The 23,520-nt window shown below is 40.7% G+C and overlaps 1 protein-coding gene across 1 annotated transcript in view; it reads right to left on the bottom strand.

The window, feature by feature from the left end:
- LOC132858654 (copine-8) overlaps positions 1 to 23,520 on the bottom strand; it is a 102,793-nt gene that overhangs the window by 39,809 nt on the left and 39,464 nt on the right. The window contains exons 5-6 of the mRNA XM_060889038.1: positions 19,026 to 19,065; positions 12,384 to 12,460 (exon numbers count right to left, since the gene is read on the bottom strand). Of these exons, the coding sequence (XP_060745021.1) occupies positions 12,384 to 12,460; positions 19,026 to 19,065 (117 nt within the window). The remainder of the gene's footprint in view (positions 1 to 12,383; positions 12,461 to 19,025; positions 19,066 to 23,520) is intronic.

Below are 23,520 nucleotides of genomic sequence, written 5' to 3'. Positions count from 1 at the left end.
GTACAGATTTGAACGAAATAACAATTATCATTAAAAGCAATCTAGGTGCTCAACTTAAGTCCTTCCTGCTTTTCACTGCAGTTTTCTCATTTTGTCTCTTTCAAATATAGCTGCTTAACAGGTGACCTTTACATCTATTGAAAGTAGAAAAAAAACTGATCAACCTAGTGTTTTTTTTCTAACACATCAGTACTCTCACACACACACACACACACACACACACACACACACACACACACACACACACACACACAAAGCAGTAAGGGTGGATTCACAAAACAAGATAAGATCACTGAGTAGTAAATTAAAGCAAGTGTGTTCTTGCTGAAGTATTTGACTCATCGCTATGCAAAAGTAACATTGCGGGTTGAAAATGTCTGTGAAGTGTTGTGAATGGAGTAAATCAGTAAGTCAGGCAAATTGGATAAGCTCAACTGTTGTAGGCTGATAGGTATCTCCAAACTGTCTGCCGTGTGTGAGTGTCCCGGGTGTCCCCTGCCTTGTGTCCCAAGTTCCCTGGGTTAGACTCCAGGATCCCTGTGACACTGTGTAGGATAAGCAGTACAAAAAATGGATGGATGGATGAATGGATGAGCTCACAAATAAAAGCCAGCTATTTCTCATTTTTCCCAACACACACAGACAGACACATAAACACACAATTGTATTCCTCTCTCTCTTTCTCTCTTCTGCCATCCACTGAAATGGCTTAAAATAGGACCACAGTGACACGCTGAGAGACTTCTCATTTTGTTTTTCCCTCCTTCTGCAGAGACTCCCGAAGGCAGGCTGGTGTGTACTGATTAAACTGTATAATTATCTGTAATTAACAGTCATTAGGGTTGTTAAAGGTGCCCCCCATCAGGGTGGAGGTGCAGGTGCTTTGGCTTGCCACAGTTTCACCATTCTCAAAAACATTCTCCTGAACTACTGCAACTTTCGGCAGATAAAAACTAGTCACTTGGTGTTTGACTGTGTCATTAGTTATAAAGATAATGTTGCTAACAAGAAACAATAAGATTATGCCAATTTGCAAAACTAAAACAAAAACTATTGTTTTTCTTTTAACTATCAATTTCTTTGAAGTCAACTTTGATCAAATAAAATGTGTTATTAAATTACATGGCAGCAAGAGGCAGAATAGCTTGAGATTTAAAAACAATTTTTTTTTTACAGCTTATAGCTTTTAAACTCTGTCAGCTTCTGCAATATAGGAAATAAAAGTTTAATAGGCCTTCATGAGGTTTTGCTCTCTAAATGCATATTAAGTATGGCTCATCTTTGGAAGTGTTTTCTCTGATTTTTTAACACAGTCAACTGTAACAGTGTGCATCGTGGTAGTCGATGAATGACATATAAATAGCTAAATAGCTGCAGCATATATGGGGTGTATGGCCTATCGATTCAGTGAATATACTGTACTCCTTATTGATGTTGCGAAGCTGGGCCTGTAGTAGTGATCAGTCGGAAACTGGTTGGTTGAAAATGGCGAAGCTATTTTTAGTGGCCAGTTCTTTCAGGCCAGTTCTCTGATCTCAAGTCATCTCTCAAGTATTTTCTATCTTCATTTCATTACATATCTGGTAAATTTGTACTTTACACGAGTTATATCAAAATTATAGAAATGTGCTTTTACTTTAGGAAATTTACAAAACAACACAAAAAATGACAACTTATGTTTATTTTAACCTTCAAAGTACTCTTTAAAATGTTATGTTATGAGAATATATGTTTATTTTTTATGTTAATTTGTTTAATTATTCGTTTCTGTTTATTTTAACTAAAATTCACATCAATGTCAAATAAAACTTTGCATGGCTGTGATAACGGTCCTCTAACTAGATCAAGAAAGAGCAGACTTTTGGAAACCATTAAAACCAAGAAACTTTTTCACAAATGAATTTCTGCTTTGCCTTGCAGCAAGTTATCTACTAGATCGGCATCTAGTAAACTGACTGTATAAACAGCTTTAACCTCGCAAACTAATTAGCTATTATTGTAAGTATTTATCGTCTTCAAAGTTACCATGACAAGTATAGAAATATAGAAGATTGTAATATCTTTGTATAGCCTAATAGCACCTCTGTATGTCTGTAATTGAAATAGTTTATTGGAGTAACAGCACAGAGAAGTCAGAGGAAAAAGAGAACACACTCATTATGTGCCAGAGGGTATTTGCTTCTGCCATGACAAATGAGAGGAGTATGTTCCCTTTCGATACTCCACTCATACTGCGTATGGGGAAAAGCTCCTTTTTTCCTCAATACTGAAGCCTTTTTTCAATAACGCAGTGCAACTGCACTGTCATTGGTTTAATATGAAACTTTTTTTAAAACCAATGACGGCGCTGCGTAGCTGCGCGAGCCTGTGGCGATGCAGCGCGCCAAAGCCCGCTAAAAAAGGGGGCGGGGCGTATAGCTATATAAGCAGGCAAATCGCCAGAGGAAATCAGATCTTACTCCTTCAGCGACGACTTCACTTCGCTGAATTTCCTCTGAACGCCTTCGCTGGATTTTCGCCGTTGAATAGGCACCGCAGCGGACCAGCTGAGACCGCCGACCGCTTGCAGCGCCGGCGCTCTTTAGACAGCCGCGTCTCGCGCCGTTCTTGGGCTGCCGGCTTCCTGCTTGCAGCCGCTTCTCAGCGATCTCCTGCCGCCATCCGGCGATCACAAAAAGAGCTTTCCAGTGGTTTTCATCGCTCTAAAAGAGCATTTCCAAACAAACGCCGTTTTAACGGCGGCGGCCATGCCGCGTCACAACTGTGGCACATGCAGAGTCCCTCTGCATGACAATGACGGCCATGAGGAGTGCGTTTCCTGCCTGGGTAAATCCCACGCTGAAACTGCACTCACTGAGTCCTCATGCTGCTTCTGTGAGAGCATGAGTCTCGCCTCTCTGCGCTCGCGGATCGCTTTCTTTCATGAAAGTGACTCCGCCCCTCACGCCCCCCCGTCTTCTTCCTCCCGCGAGCCGGCCAGGAAGCGACAGCGGGGAAGAGGGGCTCAGCGCCCGGGTTTGGGTGAGCTCACGCCGGCTCTTCGCCCGCGTGCCTCACTCTCTCCAACGAGAGAGCCGTCCCCCGTCCTCTTCTCACGCCCAGAGCAGCGTCCCTCAGCTGAAATGAGTGACCTCCTCTCATTTGGCGGATCGGAGGACGAGCCGCTTGACGACTCCATGTCACTCGCGGCTTCTGAAACGGAAGATTGGGCCGGTGATCCTAACCCCGCCCACTTGCCGTCGCGAGAGCCCATCGACGCCAAAGCTGGGATGGATGCCGAGCTTCTCCGCATCCTCTCCAGAGCTGTCGAAGATCTCCATCTGGAGTGGGCCGCCCCTGAGGAGCCGACGCGCAGCAGGCTGGACGAGTGGTTCTTGCCGGAAAGCCGCCAAGCCCCCCGCCAGCGTTCTGCCCCGTTCTTCCCTGAGGTGCACGACGAGCTCACAAAGTCGTGGCGCGCCCCCTACTCGGCCCGCCTACGCACTTCTGCAGCTCTCGGTGCAGTAGATGGCTCTCAGGAGAAGGGCTATGAGCAATTGCCGCCCCTGGACGATGCCGTGGCTGCTCATCTCTGCCCCCCCGCGGCTGTGGGGTGGAAAAGCAAGAGAGCCCTTCCTTCCAAGCCCTGCAGAATGACATCTGCCATGGCTGGCAGAGCTTACACTTCTGCTGGCCAAGCCGCTTCAGCACTACACACCATGGCCATTTTACAGGTGTTCCAGGCAAAGCTTCTCCGTTCCCTGGATGAGTCGAGCCCTAGTGAACCTGCTTTTTGCGACCTCCGCAGCGCCACAGATCTGGCCCTGCGCGCCACAAAAACCACGGCCCAAGCCATTGGACGATCCATGGCCAACCTGATTGTGCTGGAGCGCCACCTCTGGCTCAACCTCACTGAGATTAAGGAGAGCGACAAGGTGGCCTTTCTAGATGCCCCAGTCTCTCCATCCGGTCTCTTCGGGCCGGCCGTAGAAGGGTTTACGGAGCGCTTCACCGCAGCACAGAAGTCGTCCCAGGCTATGCGGCACTTCCTGCCCAAGCGCTCCACCTCTGCCCTGAGTCGCCCCAGGACTGCGCCGACTCAGCGCCAGAGCAAACCTGTCCCTTCTGCCCCCCAGGTGGCGCCCCCTAGGGAGCAGCGCCCAGCTCGCCCCACTAAGCGCGCTAAACCGCCTGGACGTCAGGGCCCCCGGCAGAGGATTGTGCTGGACCCGACGCCCTCTAAATCCTCCTGATCGTTGGGGAAGGAAGAGGAAAGAGCAAAGTCCCGCCACGGCCGGACCACCCCAGAAGCTCTCTCGCCTGCCAGCTATGCGACCTGGGCCCACCGTCGTTGCGTCCACGCAAAGTGCTGTTATGGCAAACACAATAAAGATTACACATTTTCTAAAAGAGAGCACTTTTCCTCTTCCACACTTGTCAGTGTTCAGGCCCCTAATCGGTGGCCTGCCATCCGACACTATCCAGCCCCTTGTCACGCGGGCCGATGCCTGGCAGGCCATCCCCGGAGTGTCCAAGTGGGTGTTGGGGATAATAAAATACGGCTACTCACTGCAGTTCGCCCGGAGACCCCCGCGTTTTCGCGGGGTGATTCCCACTTTGGTAGAGCCGGACGACGCCCAGGTCCTCCGCACCGAAGTGCTGACGCTGTTGAGGAAAGGAGCCATAGAGATGGTTCCTCCCTCAGAAAGCGGGTCGGGGTTCTACAGCCGTTATTTCCTTGTCCCCAAGAAAGATGCCGGTCTCAGACCCATCTTAGACCTCAGACTCCTGAACCTCTCCCTCATGGAACGGAAGTTCAGGATGTTGACACTAAAGCAGATCCTCACGCAGATTTGCCCCGAGGACTGGTTCTTCTCGCTGGATCTGAAAGACGCTTACTTTCACATCCAGGTAGCCCCACATCACAGACGATTCTTGAGATTCGCGTTCGAGGGTGTGGCTTACCAATATGCAGTCCTTCCCTTTGGGCTGTCTCTAGCTCCACGCACTTTCACGAAGTGCATGAACGAGGCACTTTCCCCTCTGAGACAGATGGGAATCCGCATTCTGAATTATCTCGACGACTGGCTCATTCTAGCCCAGTCGCGAACCGAGCTAGACCGCCACAGATCCGTGCTCCTGAGCCACTTAGAGTGCCTAGGACTCAGGGTCAATTTTGCCAAGAGCTCACTGCTCCCCAGCCAACGTGTTGTGTTCCTGGGAGTGGTTTTCGACTCGGTCCGCATGAGGGCAGTCATATCACCAGAGCGCGCTCTGGTACTTCAGCAGCTCGCGGCCTCTGTCAGGAACAAAGCCTGTTTCCCTCTGAAGTTCTTTCAGAGGATGCTAGGGCTGATGGCTTCCGCCTCTCCAGTTTTGCAGCTTGGCCTCCTACGAATGCGGCCCCTGCAATACTGGCTGAAACTCCGGGTCCCACCTCACGCTTGGCGGCACGGCCGCTTTCGCGTCAGAGTCAACCAGGCCTGTCTAGCAGCCCTGGAGCCTTGGATGAACCCTGTTTGGTTCAGCCGTGGAGTGCTCCTACAGGCGGTTTCCAGAAGGATGGTGGTCTCAACAGATGCGTCCAACCTGACAGTGACAGTGATGTCCTACATAAATCACCAAGGTGGCCTTTCGTCCAGCCGCCTCTACATGCTGGCAAAGCGCCTCTTGGAATGGGCATTACCCAGGTTGCGAACGCTCAAGGCGACACACATACCTGGCAAGTCGAATCTGGGAGCAGACATGCTTTCACGGAGCAACGTCCCCTCGGACGAGTGGATGCTCCATCCCCAGACGGTTCTCAAAATCTGGGAGATTTTCGGGAAGGCAGAGGTCGACCTCTTCGCCTCAGAAAGCAACTCTCATTGCCCAATTTATTTTTCAAAGGACACAGATGCGCTGGCCCACGACTGGCCCAGCCTCCTCCTTTATGCTTTTCCCCCGATCGCTCTGGTCCCTCAGGTCATCAGACGAGTCAGGGAGGACAGGCACAGAGTCCTCCTGGTGGCCCCACTCTGGAGGAGCCAAGTTTGGTCCTCGGAGCTATTCAGGCTTTCCATGAAAGCCCCATGGCCAATCCCCCTGAGGCGGGATCTCCTCTCTCAGGCGAACAGGACAATCTGGCACCCGCAGCCAGAACTCTGGGCTCTGCACGTATGGTCCCTCGATGGGAGCCTCTGAGCCTCCCCGAGGACGTGCTGCATACCATTGCTCAGGCTAGGGCCCCGTCTACGAGACGCCTCTACGCCCAGAAATGGTCAATCTTCGTTGACTGGTGCTCCGCACGGAACGAAGACCCTGTTGAGTGTGACGTATCTCCGATACTGTCATTTCTCCAAGAGCGTCTGGACAAAGGTCTCACCCCTTCCACGCTCAAGGTATACGTAGCAGCCATCGCAGCATTTCATGCTCCTATTGCTGGCCAATCGGTGGGTCGAAACGGCCTCATTGTGCGTTTCCTGAGAGGTGCTAGGCGGTTGAAGCCCCCTCGTCCTCTCACCGCTCCCACTTGGGACCTTCACACGGTCCTTGAAGCGCTCAAGGGACCTCCCTTTGAACCGCTGCGGTCGGCTGGCCTCCGGCCCCTAACGCTGAAAACCGCTCTGCTACTTGCTCTAGCATCGGTCAAGCGTGTTGGCGATTTGCAGGCCCTCTCGGTGAGCCCTGCATGCCTTGAGTTTGGGCCCAATGACTCAAAGGTCATTTTAAAACCCAGGCACGGCTACGTACCTAAAGTGCTCTCAACGCCATTTAGAGCGCAGGTAGTTTCTCTCTCGGCTCTGCCTCTGTTGTCAGGTGAGCAGGAGCTGAATTTACTCTGCCCAGTGAGGGCTTTGAGGGTATACACTGAGCGGTCACAGCCGTTCAGGCAATCTGACCAGCTTTTTGTCTGCTTTGGTGGCCGCACCAAGGGGTCTTCGGTCTCAAAGCAACGCCTCTCGCGTTGGATAGTCGACGCTATCGCTCTATGTTACTCTTCTATGGGTCTTGAGTGCCCCATGGGAGTAAGAGCCCACTCCACTAGAGGGATGGCCTCTTCTTGGGCCTGGTCTAGTGGTGTCTCCATCAAGGACATCTGTGAGGCGGCCAGTTGGTCCTCGCCGTCCACTTTTGTCAGATTCTATAACCTGGACATCCCGACCTTGCACGCTCGGGTTCTTTCGGTTTGATACGACGGCCTCTTCAGACTCCGTCATCATACCACCTCCAGGGAGCTTGCTCCCTCTTAGCAGTGTTGCGTCAAGGGTTCGACGGCTCCGGCCCTCTCACTTATCCTCTGGGCCCCAAGGTGTTCAAGATAAGTCTTGTCGTTCTCTACCGTGGCACGGCGCGGTTGAATTCGTTCCCCATACGCAGTATGAGTGGAGTATCGAAAGGGAACGTACTCGGTTACGAACGTAACCTCGGTTCCCTGAGATACGGAACGAGTACTGCGTTATATGCCGTGCCACGAGGCTGCGGCTTCAGTGTCGTCGCTTCAGTCGTATGACCTGATTTCCTCTGGCGATTTGCCTGCTTATATAGCTATACGCCCCGCCCCCTTTTTTAGCGGGCTTTGGCGCGCTGCATCGCCACAGGCTCGCGCAGCTACGCAGCGCCGTCATTGGTTTTAAAAAAAGTTTCATATTAAACCAATGACAGTGCAGTTGCACTGCGTTATTGAAAAAAGGCTTCAGTATTGAGGAAAAAAGGAGCTTTTCCCCATACGCAGTACTCGTTCCGTATCTCAGGGAACCGAGGTTACGTTCGTAACCGAGTACGTTTTTGTGCTGGTTTTCATATCAACACACATTAGACAGGAAAGCAAAAGGTGTGCTTTACTGAATTTAATTCTTTCACAGAGCATATACAGTACAGTGGGTTTTGAAGATTCCAGGCTTTTGCCAGGACAACAATAGACAGGGCCCAGTGAAAAATACATTTGAAAAGAATTTTTATTACAATTAATTCCTCACTCTTCCTGGGCTTTTCGAAATAGCACATTGGTCCTGAAGACGCTGCACATTAACCTGACCTGAAATTACAATTACAGCCCTACATGCACTGATCCTTTTCTTTTGAGAATATTTTTTCCTAATGTCTCTATTTCCAATGTACGTTACAGAGAAAAGCTACTTTTGTTTTAGCCAAACTGGAATATGACTCAAGCTTGTTTCAGACTTTGTTTCTGTTTTTCATAGTTTACAGAATGTAGTAGTTGGCACTGTGTTAGTATTGAAATAAACACTTTATGGTGTTACCAAATTGTCATTGATTCACTACAAGAATCTGTTTAATGATACAATGTTCAATGTTGGTTAACATGACTTTCTGTTATATCTTTTACAGCTCCAGTAGCTGTTGGACATCTCCCATTTAAGTGGATATTTTACCAACACCTGTTAGAGTAGATGTTTTATCAACAGCTATCAAAATGTAAGGAAAGCTTCATTCATTTGACTAGTACACTGATGTTCCAGTCCACGGCATTTTCAATCGGTATAAACAAATTAATTATTTTATCGCCACAAGTCTGATATAAATTTATTGAAAGCTTTTGGCTTTCAGTGTGAGACATTTCTACCTCTGTTTGGATAATGTTGCACACTATTTTAGTGTCCGAAGATAACACATTCAAATTTAAGATGCTTATGAAAAAGCACTTTGGGCATCTTAGAAAGCAGAAACAAGTTTGGGTTTAATATCACTGTTTTCTTTGAAGAGATAAACATCTCTGTAAAAAGAAATAAACCATTTTGGTTTTTATCGAAAACTTCTATGAATTATTTGCTCCAAATAGGCAGAATTATTAGGAAGAACTTGAGTGAGCCATGAAGTCATGCTTGTCAAGCAGAATGTGGCAATACATCCACTGAGTTAGATAAGCCACACCAAGTATTTAGCCTAAACAAATCAAATGACTGTATTTTAAGAGCAGGTAAGTGTTTTATTCAACATATATTTAAAGAGACTGCACTGAGAAAGTCAGAACTAATTGAATTCTAAAAATGTGATTTCTTAAGATAACCTTATTGGTTAAAGGCGTATTCTCGGAATGGTGGTGTGAGGTAAGATGAGCCATGCAGTATGTGCTATGTAACTCTAAAAGTTAATGTAATTTTTATGGATTTTTCCCTACACGGTGCACATCGCAGGTGAACACGAGTGCTGTTTTCATGTTGTGCTTTAAGTTCATATTATGTGGTTTTGTTTATGTGACTGTGACTGTGTCTGTACATTTTATTTCATTCTCGTCTCAGGCACTATTCTGCCTTGTACCTTTGTCTCATAAGCTCTGAACCATGTTTCTAGTTCCTTAATTTCCTTTGTCGAGTTTATTCTGGTTTTGTTTTTGATCATGGATCTCTGTTTGTTTTGCCTGCATGTGTTATGACCCACACTATGACCTTACTGATAATGATTCATGGATTGCCCCAAGTACAAAACAAACTGGAATATTTCATTAGTTTAAATGTGAAACTAATTTGACTTAAAAAAATAAAAAGAAACCTTAAAAATAAAGGTTATATATTTATATAGGTTATATAGTTTAGTTATAGGTTAAGGTTATATAGTTTGCAGATTTACATTTGTAAAAAAAAAAAAAATGATTTCATCTATCATGATTACTGATGCTTATTACAAATATCAGGTATCATGTACCTACATGAGCCTACATTAAAACCTCTAAATTACATCCGGTACACTCTGGTACTGTGTGGTCCTGAAAGGTACCTGCAGTTCCTTTAAAGAAATGGCTCACAAATGAGAGCACAGAAGCAAACAGACATCAGGAAAAGGAAGAGTGTATTACGGCAGTCTTATTCAGTTAACATTGGCTTCCTATTAGGTTTATAAAGTTAAAAGCCTTTTTAATGGGCTAGCCCCAGCATATCATGTTGATCTATTGAATCATCATGATACATCTCCTCCACTTTGCTCGGCTGATGCAGACTTCATTCGGAATCCTAGGATTCCTGACTATAAAGTTAGCGTGAACATTTTTATATAGCATCCCTTCTGTAATAACTTTGTAATCATTTTTATTTGATCTGTTTATTTCAAAGCAAGTTTTTGCCAAAGCGAATAAAATATTAGGCATAATTCAATCCAGTTATTCGGGTTCTTGGACTTTTTGTACACTTCCTTGTGCAAAAAGTTTTAATCTTATTACACTATCATATGAATGTATTCCGTACAATAACTTTGTAATAAAATACAATAAATTATTGTTAATAGGATATTGTTAATAATATTGTTTTTTTACATTATTCATTACATTATTTGTAAAAATATATTTTACTGATGAATTTGTGAATTTGAAACAACCGTTAGATCTGCATTCTTTAAACATTTATTTAGAATTTTTAGATTTATTTAATATAGAAATACAAATATAAGTAAGTAAGCAAACTCTCACAAGCTACAAAATTTAAAATAGCACATCTCCCTTAGAGCAATTTCAGTAAACATTTCATTCATCACATAGCAGCTGTCCTCTGTCTCTGATAACAGCTCTGATAACTCATGTTTGCTAACCATTTACTGTAAAATGAACATGAAAAAAAGAAGCTAAAAATATAACAACCTATATATGTACGAGCTGTGTGAATAAGCTTTTGTTAATGATAATCATTATTTTGCTTGATAGTCCAAAAAAACCTTTTCAGTCTAATTTCAAGCAACATGAATTTAATTTGTAGCACAGTGCAGTTAAAAAATTCTCAAATCTGATTAGTCAGAATAGTTTCAGCCATAACATGGACAATAGGTTTATATTTATGAGACTTGTATAATTGACACTCCACTTAAGCAAAAAATTAAGTATCTGTTAGGAGACAATTATTTATGGACAGAGTCTCTAATATTAGTGATTTGTAACAATCATGGTGCTTTGCAAAGTTTCTAAGCACTGAAAACCTGCTGGTGAGGAAACGACTGTTTCTCGTTGCTATAACTGAAGTGATCACAGAAACTAATTTGTCTCAGACACTTGTCTCAGAAACCTAACTATTAATTATAAAATATGCACTGTGTCAAATCATTTTGGTATAAACAGAATGTACTATTACTATTTGCGATACTTTATTTGGAAGAAATCTTAACAGAAGATTATCAAAATTGTAGGCTAAGCTCCTCTAGTTGCTCCTGAGCTGTACTGAAAAATATATAATTCAAATAAATCACTTCATTAAACTCTTATATATCTATTTGGTATAATAATAATACACATTAATACAATTATTTTCAGGATCAAATCAAGAAAGTACTATACAAACCAATATTTGGACTAATAAGACAATCATAACGATAATGACTCCACAAACAAGCTCGGAGATAAGAGCAGACAAAAGGCAGCTCATTAGTGAGTTTGAACTTCAGACCTCTACATTTGTGGTGCACACATACACAGACTCACAAAGATACTCACACACACACATGTTTCACTATTTTTGAGAGAATCTAAAGGAAACTTTTGCTCTTTGCTCCTTTAGTTTTTAAATAAACATTTTGTAGGAAAGCACAAAAACCACACACATCTTCGAACAGCATCCTTCTTCATAACCTTAACATAATTTGCAGGATGTATACTCCTCCCTTCTTTCCTGCCTTCCATCCTTAAAATACACTGCTCAGCCATAACATTAAAAGCACTGACAGGTAAAGTGAATAACACTTATTATCTCTTTACAGTGGTTCCTGTCAAGGTGTGGGGTTTATTAGGCAGTCAATTCTCTGTGTTAGAATAATTTGAGGAACACTATAAAGCGTTTAAGGTGTTGATTTGGGCGTCCAAATTCCTCAAATCTCAGTCCGATCGAGCATCTGGGGGATGTGCTGGACAAACAAGTCCAATCCATGGAGGCCCCAACTCACAACTTACAAGACTTAAATGATCCGCGGCTAACATCTTGGTGACGTATATGACAGCACAACTTTAGAGGTCTTGTGGAGTCCATATCTAGATTGCTCAGAGCTGTTTTGTAGGCACAAGTGTGACCTAACCAATATTAGGCAGATGATTTAAATGTTATGGTTGATTAATGAAAATAAACACATGTCCATCTACCATAAACCCTTTACTACCTTTACTAAAAGACTTTGACTAGGCTAGTGTTTGTATGGAGTCTCACACATTCTGCTTGTGTTTATGCTGACTGCCTCCTCGGTCTTTGTTTTCACATCTCCCAAAAATATCCCCTTTAGTCGGGATTTATCTCCAACGCTTATATAACTTAATTTCCCACCACACCTTTGGCAATGAAACAACGCATATTTAACACGATTTTGCTGAATTACATGTCCCCATGAATAGTCACTAAGAGACCTTAACTAATTAAAAAGGAGTTGGTGTGGGCTAAACACTCACAGGTGGATGTGTTAGGGGTGGGAAATTGATAACACAGCATGCTGGTTCTTACCCGAGAGGCTTCTCTATTCGACTCCCCAGGGAGCCTACGATCTCACCCAGAGTACAGCATGCCTGTCCCAGGAAGTCCTACAGAAAGAGAGAGAGAGAAAAATAGAAAGACACAAATGAGGAAGGGAAATGTTACACATTCTCAGAAATACTGTAAATATGGATTATGCTGTACGCAGTTTGCAGTCTGTTAAACGCAATTACAATGAATATGTGCAATGCAGGGGGGCACGGTGGCTTAGTGGTTAGCACGTTCGCCTCACACCTCCAGGGTTGGGGGTTCGATTCCCACCTCCGCCTTGTGTGTGTGGAGTTTGCATATTCTCCCCGTGCCTCGGGGGTTTCCTCCGGGTACTCCGGTTTCCTCCCCCAGTCCAAAGACATGTATGGTAGGTTGATTGGCATCTCTGGAAAAATTGTCCATAGTGTGTGATTGCGTGAGTGAATGAGAGTGTGTGTGCCCTGTGATGGGTTGGCACTCCATACAGGGTGTATCCTGCCTTGATGCCCAATGACGCCTGAGATAGGCACAGGCTCCCCGTGGTAGTTCGGATAAGCGGTAGAAGATGAATGAATTAATGAATGAATGTGCAATGCAGCTGAGAGCAGTGACACATGAAAAGAGCAAGGATGAGAGAGACACGCAGCAGCATGCCTTGATCCTTTTGGCCGTACTGGTCACTATGGGTGCTGTAACTTTCCTTTATTTCCCTTGATCTGATCTGTGAAATTCAAGGGGACATATTCAGCCCTCACCTCTGCTCTTACAGCTGAAGCACTGATACAAACCAACGGAGAAGATGAACAGGACGGACACCCGGCTCCTCCAGCATCTCCGTAATGAGCTACAGCTGACTGCAAGTGTATGAGAGGGATAAGACAGTATGCGAATGTTGGCTAATTTAGCCAAGAAGGATTTTAGGATACTGGGCCAAGATTTTGTTTCTGCAGTGGCTAATGGAAATGAAATCATGTGATAAAAGTTTGACTAACTTTTAATAGATTGGGCCATCTATACACAGCTTCATTATATACTGTACGTGTTCATTGCAAACCCTTTCCCATAATATACATTGTCATTTTTATCACTTAAAAATAGCAAACATTATTTAGGATTGATTTTTCCTGTTTAGTAGTAGCAGACTCCAGAGACCATTAAGCCATCCAAAACACTAAAGCACCTAGTAATGACGTCCATCTTAAGTGAAAATGTCACAAGAGGACAACTGTGTTGGATAACCTTGTACCTGTATTTTCATGTGTCTTGAACATGTTGTGTTCTTCATTCAGCATGCTTTCAGTGCTGACATACAGTATAGGGATGCAATAACAGTCATGTCCCTTACAACCTTTGGTTTAAGTGAACAGATTACATTACCTCTCAAATAAACCACTTGTCTGTACATGTACCACTATGCTGTCAACATGATGGTATCACAGACCTATTTTACATTAAGTACTAATATTTTACTGACCTACTGCACCCAATATGGAACATACAAACGCCCCTTAACACATTATGTACCTACTCATCACTGTGGCAGCTTTTGTTGGACATTCTGGTCAAAATAAGATTTCGCCATTGACATATCACATTCAAAGTGGTCAACATCTGGGAGCCTTGATGTAATCGTAAAGCTTTGTGGTATAAGGAGAAAATAAAAAAAAGCCGTAATGCTGAGTAAGTTCATTAATGTCTTACCTTGTTTCTTAGATTTAAACAAAGAGAAGATCTAGTTTCAGTGTCTGTTCACACCATACAACATTTACTACAATAATCCATCTTACAAGTAAACAAAACAAAACAAAAGCGTCCTCCTCTCATAAGGAAGAAACAGCACGTTTCATCATATTCAGAATGCTGGGGCTGAATAGATAGTAGCTGTCTTTATTTGACAAATAGACTGTGGAGAATATTTCTGCCCCACTTTCATGCTGCACTGCCTTTCGATGGCTGGATTCAGAACATACTGTATTACATACTTCCTGACAGATGTTTGCATAGTGGCTTTGTCTGAGGATTTGTTTCTTATAGGTTACTTACAAGATATAAACTTGGAAACCTGTGTATTTCATTTTGACAATAAATATACACAGTGTACTCTGTGAAGATGTGTACAATGAAAAGCTTGTATTTTTATTCTATTTGCAATGTTTGTTGCAAATAGTTAACACAAAAGTGTATAAGGATTAAGGTAGCAGTAAAATGTGCTGAGTTGGTGAGAACAACAGACCCAGAGTTAATTTCCACTTTTGCGACAACAAACGTAACGTGCTGTTTCTCTACACAGACAATTTGATGCACAGGTTCATCTTGCTTGCTGTGTTTGCTTGACTTATTATGACAATATGTATACAGTAAACGGAACTGCCATAACACTTTTACACAGATGAGTAAACAGGTTGAACTATTCCATGGTAAGGGCACTTTGTTAATGAAATTTTCCTCAGAAGCAGTGCTACAGGCATTGTGTATGTTTGAAAGGACACAGCCAGTTGAAGCAAATGGGCTTCGCTCGTCTTGCCGAGCTGTTTACTGCTATTTATAAAACTCAGCATTAACGCTGACACTCCTCTATTCCCATGAGCACTAACAATTACTGTTCAAGGCTCTGTCGCCAGATCCAATAGAGAAAAAGAAACACAGGCATCTCTTTCTTGTAAACAGAGGATACATATTTTGCTCCTCTATTGATCCCTATGGCCTTCTTTCTCTAATTTTCACCTGATTCCGACAGCACAGTAAATCATATGTTAACACATTCAGTAATGAGTTTGGCCTGGACCGAAATCCCTGGGAGGCTAGTGACTGGATGCAGGGGGTTTGTCTCTACTAGTTTCACTTGGAAGGGTGCCATTGATTGTTTGTTTGTTTGTGTGTGTGTGTGTGTGTGTGTGTGTGTGTGTGTGTGTGTGTGTGTGTGTGTGTGTGTGTGTGTGTGTGTGTGTGTGCGCGTGTGTGTGCGTGTGTGCGTGCGTTTATCGCTTGTGATGGCAAAGAAAGTAAGAGAAGCAATGAGAAAAGCTTATCTGTGATTTGTGAGATCATTTGGGGACAGCTGTTTATAGTCATGGGACTTGAGTGTACAAATAGTAGGAATAGGAATGTTTTCAATTACGCTACAGTGTTATCTGTGTATGTGTCTGTGCCGCCGAGGGTAGACACTACTAGCGTAGAGGCTCAGGAGCAATGTTTCTGAATCAGCACTGAGATAAAGGATTGGATAATGATTTTGATCTGTGCAAAAGGGGAAGACACAGCATGTGCATGGTGCAGGTGAGTGGCTGGGGAGGGATGTGGTAGCTTAGTGTTTAAAGTGGAGAGCTAACAATTGGAAGGTTGTGAGTTCAAATCTCACATCCACCAAGCTGCCACTGCCGGGCCCTTGAGCGAGGCCCTCAGTTGCTCGGCTGTATAAAGTGAGATAATGTAATGTTGAAGATCCGCATGTGTGGATGAGTCAGTGTTTTTATTTGCATTGAGAAAGGTGCATGTGTCAGGGTGTAGAAGGCAGTGGAAGTGTGGCAGTCAAAATCCTGATTGCCTGTTGTTAGAAACTGTTTTTCCCCTTTTATTTTCTGGCTTTAACTTGTTTGCCACACCTGTACTTTCACAGTGTTATTTTTTAAATTAGACATTGTAATTATTATCTACTGCCCTAGTTGGGTGTAAAATGGATTTGTTCTTGAAGGACAAAATACAATAATATAATATATTCAGTAAAGAGCCTCAAGAGTTGCTGTTAATCATAAGAGCAAATGTAATACTGCTGCTTATTAACTAACCACTGCAATAAGTGACCTTATTTCAAATATCTGCCATCGATTTGCCTTAGTGGATGATTTAGTTTCTCCACAGGAGATGTCGAAAAGCCTCACTTTCGAACCAGTGAATACGGAAGAGTCGTACAGCCAAGGCAAACAAATAACACAAAGCCCAACCACAAACAGAGGATTGAGAGACCAATCAATATTTCTCAATCAGTTATAACTCAATAAGCTATATCTACAGAGGTGAAAGCTGAAACATCATGTATGGCATCATCTTATATATGCAAGGGCAAAAGGGATGCTATCAAATTATCAGACAAACCTGGGTCATAACTGTTATAGTCCTGCTGTTGTTTACATTAATGCATTCCTACAGGAAAACAAACTTGTGCCTAACACTAGAGATAGATTAATAGATATTTGTGAGTAAATGTAGCTGTGCAATGATAACAGATTATCAGATCTTCTAAAACTAATTATTATACTTTAAGTGAGGCACGAACTAAAAAGGCACGAACCTCCTATATGACTTTTCAAATTTATTTAGTAAATAAGCTCTGGTTAAAGTAGTAAATGACCCATTACTGGCCTCTGTCTCCTTGCTTATACTGTACTATTGATCTCAAAGAAGCTTTCATTACCACAGATTACAATATTCGTCAGATTATACTGGAACATACTTTTGGAGATCAGGAATGAGTTCCTGGCTCAGGACCTATGACTGCCCCTCATGTATGTAAATGTTAATAGTGACTTCCTATAGACATACAACTAAAGTGTTCTTTTAGGTTATTTTCTATGGCCACAATGTTTGCCCTTTATATATTACTACCTCTGTGAACAATTATTTCTGAATATGCTACAAACATTCTCTTATTTAAAGATTATGTTTTTATGTCTGAAACATTTTTACACTAGGAAATGCCATTAAATGATGCATAAGAAATAATCCATGCTTTTAATACCTCTAGTTTGGCATATTATGATTAATTGCTCTTACCAGGCCAGGTCATTACTGATAGAGACCTTTTTACAAGCAAAAAGAAAATGCATTTCATTGCATATTAAATACATGTTCTTATTAAAGAACCACATAATATCCTCCCACAGTAACTTTTAGTCTATTATAATCTGCCTCGGTCAAAAAAAGTGCAGATTCTCTAGAAACTACAGCAGGGTGCAGAGCTTTTTTAAACAAAGATCCCCTGCTGTGGAATAGACTTCTAATTAGTGTTCAGGACACAACCAAAGTCTTAATCTTTAGATATAGACTAAAACATTATTTTTTTTAATCAGGTAAGTTGCTAAATAGCACTTCTCTTCCCAATATTGTTCTCTTTTTTAAACATTTTTATTATAACGCAAATGCATTTGCATCCGTCATGATAAAAAGTGCAATATCTAGCTATCATATCATATAAGCTCATGTTACCTGATGTTAACTGTTAACTCATACTTACATCCAGTATTTCAGTGTAAACCACCCTTGCACAGCTACAGTCTATGGATCATTTAGTCACAGACATTTGGTGTTCTTTAATTACATTAAGTCACAGACGCTCTAAGATGCAAGCACATACACAAATACTTGTTAAATACTCATAAATGTTTCTGAGCCCATTCCTATAAAATAAATATTACACAATGTAATGTCACATTCACATCCCCACTTTACAGGTCATTGATATAGTCACTAGAGTATTGTGCTAATTTCGTAAGTGGCTATGTTTACTGCAAAAGTAACTAAACTTGTCAAGGTCAAAAAAAGACTTCAGATTTCAGCCATTTTCAGCCATTTTTAGAAATTAAAACATTTTTTAGTACACACACACGTAAACTAATATTACTGAATATTGTTTACATTATTAGATTGTGCCGAGAAGAAGCACTGCAGCTTAAATTGTTAAATTGTTAGTAAGCCCATTAGTACGCCCAATGTTCTGTCAAAAGACACAACATCAATACTTTAAAACTGGATATGATGTAGGAAATATTGTGTAGCAACTTAATATCTCCAATTGTCCTGACAACAGTGTCCAACATTCCCACTTCCAGCAACACAATAAATATAAAAAAAACCATCCATAAAAAGTCATCCATAACATTCATAGGGTTAGGGTTAGAATTAATATTTTATCTGATCTATGATAATTTTATAAAGTATAATTTGTTATTTGTCATTAAATGTGTGGTTTGTGTAGTTATACTCTATTAGTGTAATGAGTCTGTCTGTGTTTTGCCCGGTTTCTGTCTGCTGTCTGCCTTGCTGTTAATTGTTTGCTCCACCCACTCATTTGTTACCATGGACACGAATTGAACTCCATCTCCCCCCAGGTGTATCGTCTTAGTCTCCGATTGTCTCTGCGTTGTGATTGGTTCCTGTTTGGTATATCTACTCTGTTTGTTCACTTCCCTGGTGTTGGTTGTTGTATAGTATGTTTCCTGTCTCGCTCAGTGTTCTGCCCTGTTTTGCCTGCCTGCTTGTTTGTTTGCCTGTTTCTTGTTTTGGTCTATTAAAAGTCTAAACTGCATTTGGATCCTCACTTGCCTTTGTTAAAAATAAATACCCAAAAGTGAACAGTGTACAACAGTTTATGAAAAGTAATATGGTAAATTACTACCTTTTTTAATACAGCATTAAATATAATGTAAAGGTGCTGCAAAATGTTTTAATATTTTATGAGGACATTATATGAGGATAGTGCTTCCTTTAATCAAAGCTTGGAAAAGAAAAATCCACCATCGTTTCACCAAGAATTCTGCGTATTAATATTTCCAAGAACATGAGTCTGCGTAGTTTTATTGTCACCTCATTTACAGGTGAAGCATTAATGCAGCTAAAAATTAAAAAGAAAATCAGTGGTATACTCACATGCTTGGAAAGATTGGTGCTCTTTGAGTCCACATCGTACCTGCAGAATGAAAGAAAGAAAGAATTTCAGCCATCAATTAAGACTTTCAGATTACACAATGACTATGATAGTTATGCTAAAAATAAAGCGACCTCTTCTAAAACTTTACACAATATAACCTGAACAATGAAGTCTGAGACCATCTGTATTAGCTAATTAGTCTTTTGTGTTCGTACAGAGGTTGACCGGTTCACCTTTTGTTTTTTTTTTTTAGACACATCACTAGTCAGTTTAAGATTCATACACGATTATGTCATGCCTCATCATCTTAAGAGAAGTTCCTCTGACCTCGTCAGGCTTTATGATTTAGTTTGAAACTACTGCAAGCAATTTCACACTTGAGAACATGGAAAAGTCACTCTGTTTTCTGACTGAGTCCATGTGGACATAAATTAAGTACTAATCTTTCATGTTTCAAAAACTGCTGGTTTGAAAATGATTGTGAGCAAGAAAATACAATGCAGCAAGATTAAAGGCTGCAAAAAATAGTGTGTTTAGATGGCACGCCAGGTTTGTAAACTATGAAATACAAGCTTATTGGTATTATTTAGATGCTCCACATCCCATTCTGAGATAAAAGCCTGCTGTTCACTTTCATCTGCACAGACTCTTGCACATTTTGTCTCTGACTGAGATACAAAGTGATTTTTACTTGTTTTTCAGAGATTTTTGCCCTTTTTCTATACTGTCTTTTTTGGTTGCATTGCATGAGTGCATACAACTGTGATATGTGTATGCTTTATGTGGGCATACAGTACATCACAGCAGCAAAATACAGGGCAAGACATTCATTGAAGCTTCACATGAAAGTTGTTTCTTGGTTGTTTTGAGTATTTCAGAAAGCTGATATCATGTGTTTTTCATCTTAGAGATTATGCACAATGGTGCAAAAAACAAAATTATCCATTGACTGGCAATTCTGCGGGTCGGTATGACATGACAACATGACAAATAATAACACATCCTACCTTGGTGAGAAAAAAACTCATCGAGGTCCACTCCAACCCCTACTCCACAGGAATGTGAGATTAGAGTGGGCACAGACTCACTAAAACTGGAGTTGAATCACATTGCCTGGTCTTCAACTCTCCAGCAAATATTGGCTATTTGATTTAATGTAAACTTTCTATCGAGCTTTTCTTCTCTTCCTCTCTCTCTAACAGTGTTTTCACATGCAGAACTGATGCTTACTTTTCTTCGTTTAAGATCAACACATATTTAATCCACTTTTTATTAGGTGACGGTTACAGTATATGGAGCTTCAGCCATACAAGTCCTTGTAGTATTTGTTACTATAGAAACAACAACCTATTAGTGCATTAAACTAAACCTGTGCTATGGTTTTCAACCTGTGGTATAGAAGTTATTATAGGGTATTTTTTTGCCACCTGTTACAATCTGTGATTATTTAAGCCAGCCAGGTGGGCACTTACAGTATGGTAGCCTAGTGGTTAAGGTGTTGTGAGCTCAGAAGGTTGTGAGTTCAAATACCAGGTCCACCAAGCTGCCAATGCTGAGCCCCTGAGCAAAGCCCTTAACCCTTAGCTGTACAAAAGGAGAGCAAAATGTACGTCACATAAGAACACCTGCCAAATACCAGAAATATATACAGCCTGTTTTCAAAGGAGGCTCTAAAAAGGGCCCTCTTTAGCTTTATCTGTGTCTGTATTTGTGCATTTTCAGTGTCATTTGGCCTACACCACACACATGGTTTGTTTATGTATATCTAATATGATATGCTTTTATATTTTCAAAGCCCTGGATAAAAGATTAAATAAAATAATTAGATCATGTTAGTACTTAATTGAAACAAGTAATTGTTTAACAAGAGACTTGTTAAATGCAACTGAATCATGTTTTGATGACAACATAAGATTTTAGAACACACTCCTAATAGTCATAATAAAAAATAAGAATTAAACCAAAATGAAAATCTGAATAATATGCAATTTAACTAATGTTGTGCTCTTTATATTCCAACTTGTGAAACTGTAACCTACATATAAAAGAGCATTCAAAACTAAAGACAAGTTATGGACTGCAACACACACTCAGTGGGGAGGCTAAATGTTAGCGCAGGTCAGCTATTGCTTGAATAAATTTCTGAGTGCTTTGTGGTAATGAGGCTAAAAAAAGAAGTAGTTTAGAAGCCAGAGTGTATAAACACATCTCTTATGCTCCATCCATGCACACACACTTAACTTTATAAATATTGCACTAATGAAGAGAGACAGAATGGAGCACATTTGCACAGAAAAGCAGATAAAACCACATGCCTGACTCCAATACAGACTGAATAGACTGCCAATTAATACATTCAGTGCTACTGTGGGATGTGAACTAGCCACAGCAATGGGCAAAAAACAGTAGCAATGTAGACAGCAAAGAAAGCAGAATTAATGTACTTTGTTAATCTGGAAATATTATAGACATTTCAGATGTAAAGTTTGATATATCCTGTAATATCCTGAACTTTTACTTTTTTTGGTTTTAGGTTTGTTTTAACTATGAACATAATTAAAATAAATAGTCATTTCTGTCTATCCTGCCAAATGACTATATGGAGAGGATGTTCCTTCGTGAAGTTGCTGAAAGCAATTTTTATGTCAGAATACATAGTCTCTCACATTTAGGCAGCTGCCAATAAAATGTGTTTAGAGGAGAAGCTCTACTTTTGATATTTTTTATTACTTTTATATATTGCAATCTGACTCCACTGAACGTTATCAACACTACTTATTTATTTGATTTGTATTTTAATTTAACAAGAAATAAATAAAATGTATACTACTACTACTACTACTACTACTACTACTACTACTACTAATAATAATAATAATAATTTGTAAACATGTGTTATTAAATAATAAATATGACAATAAAGATTGATAAAAAAAAACTCTATCTTTATTCAAGCCGGGGTTTTTGTTTTATCAATTTAACAATTATTAACCAGAGTATCAATACTAATTGAGCACTCAATTAGTCATTCACATTTACATTTACAGCATTTGGCAGACGTGACGTACAAAAGTGCTTAACTATATGTCACTGGATACATTAACTCTGGTTCTCTAGTTTACATACTAGGGCTGGGCGATAAAACAATAATGATATGTATCGTGATAGACACGTGATCGATATCAATAAAAATGTTTGATAAAATGTTCGATATTTTTGATTCTTTTTTTTTATTTATTTATTTTTTATTTATTTTTTTTGCGGAAAAAAAGGAAATTTAATTTTTATTACCGTTCTTTTAAGTTCATGATCGGACATTTTATTCTTTGTCGGAAGAAAACAGAGGTTGCAAAGCAAGTTTGGTTGCATTAACAAAGGCATTCACTCTCTGGTAACCTAGCACCGTAGGGAGTGACACGCTAACAGCCAATCATTTAACAATATCTTGTTTGGTTGAACCCTATCGTTGTCTTGTGTTCCTTTTCCTTTAACCGGCGACTGATAAGCAGAAAATGAGCATCACAGCGAGCGAGGAAATTGTAAATAAAAGAGGAAAAGTCTCTGTCTACCTCAGTTTTATTTATGTTTATAAAACACTGCACATATTTTAAAACACTTTATTCACCAGAAGGTGAACAGCTAGTGAACTTCCTAGCACTAAACTTCCACTAAATTATCAGGTTTCTCTGTTTATATTTAACACTTTGCACTATTTTATTACACTTTATTAAGCATTTCTTATATTTTCTTTATTTGTTAAGAGATAATTGTTAAGTGTTCATTGTGACTTTTGTTTACATTTTAATTATTTGAGTTTTCCTGGTTGTTGACGTTTCTGTGTTAATAACTGAGGGGATTATGATCAGAGGAAGGTTAAGTTTAAAATAAAAATGTTTAAATGTAATATATTTTTCTCCTGGTCCTTATTTTAAATGGGTCATAAAAAATATCAATAATTACTGATATCGGCCGATATGAAACACTGATATCGTGATACAGTTTTCAGCCATATCGCCCAGCCCTACTACATACTTATTGTAAGATTTTTAGAGTCTAAAAAACTGTTCAAAGTTGTTTTTTTTAAATATATATATATATATATATATATATATATATATATATATATATATATATATATATATATATATATACAACAAACAAGGTGGAAGTGCTAGTTGAAGTGTTTCATGAATAAATAGGTCTTCAACCTTCAACCATCATTCATCTTCATCAACTGCTTTATTATCCTAGTCAGGATCCAGAGCCTCAACATGATTTAAAATTACCCTGAAAGAACTAGCTAGAGCTAACATCTGACAATTTAATCAATTCCATAATAGACTTCGCAATTACTTTGATCATAAGCGTCATCCACATTAGTCTCTCTAGTCTCATAACTTAATAAATTGCTCTTGTCTCGAATGAACAATGTCTGATACTGATTTCTGTTTTTTAATTAACAAACTGTTTCAAAAACATTTTGTTACATTCAAC

Source organism: Tachysurus vachellii, chromosome 16 (assembly GCF_030014155.1).
Source record: "Tachysurus vachellii isolate PV-2020 chromosome 16, HZAU_Pvac_v1, whole genome shotgun sequence".
Taxonomy (NCBI): Eukaryota; Metazoa; Chordata; class Actinopteri; order Siluriformes; family Bagridae; genus Tachysurus; species Tachysurus vachellii.
Note: the sequence above shows the minus strand (reverse complement) of the source record. Positions and strands in the feature narration are given on the sequence as shown.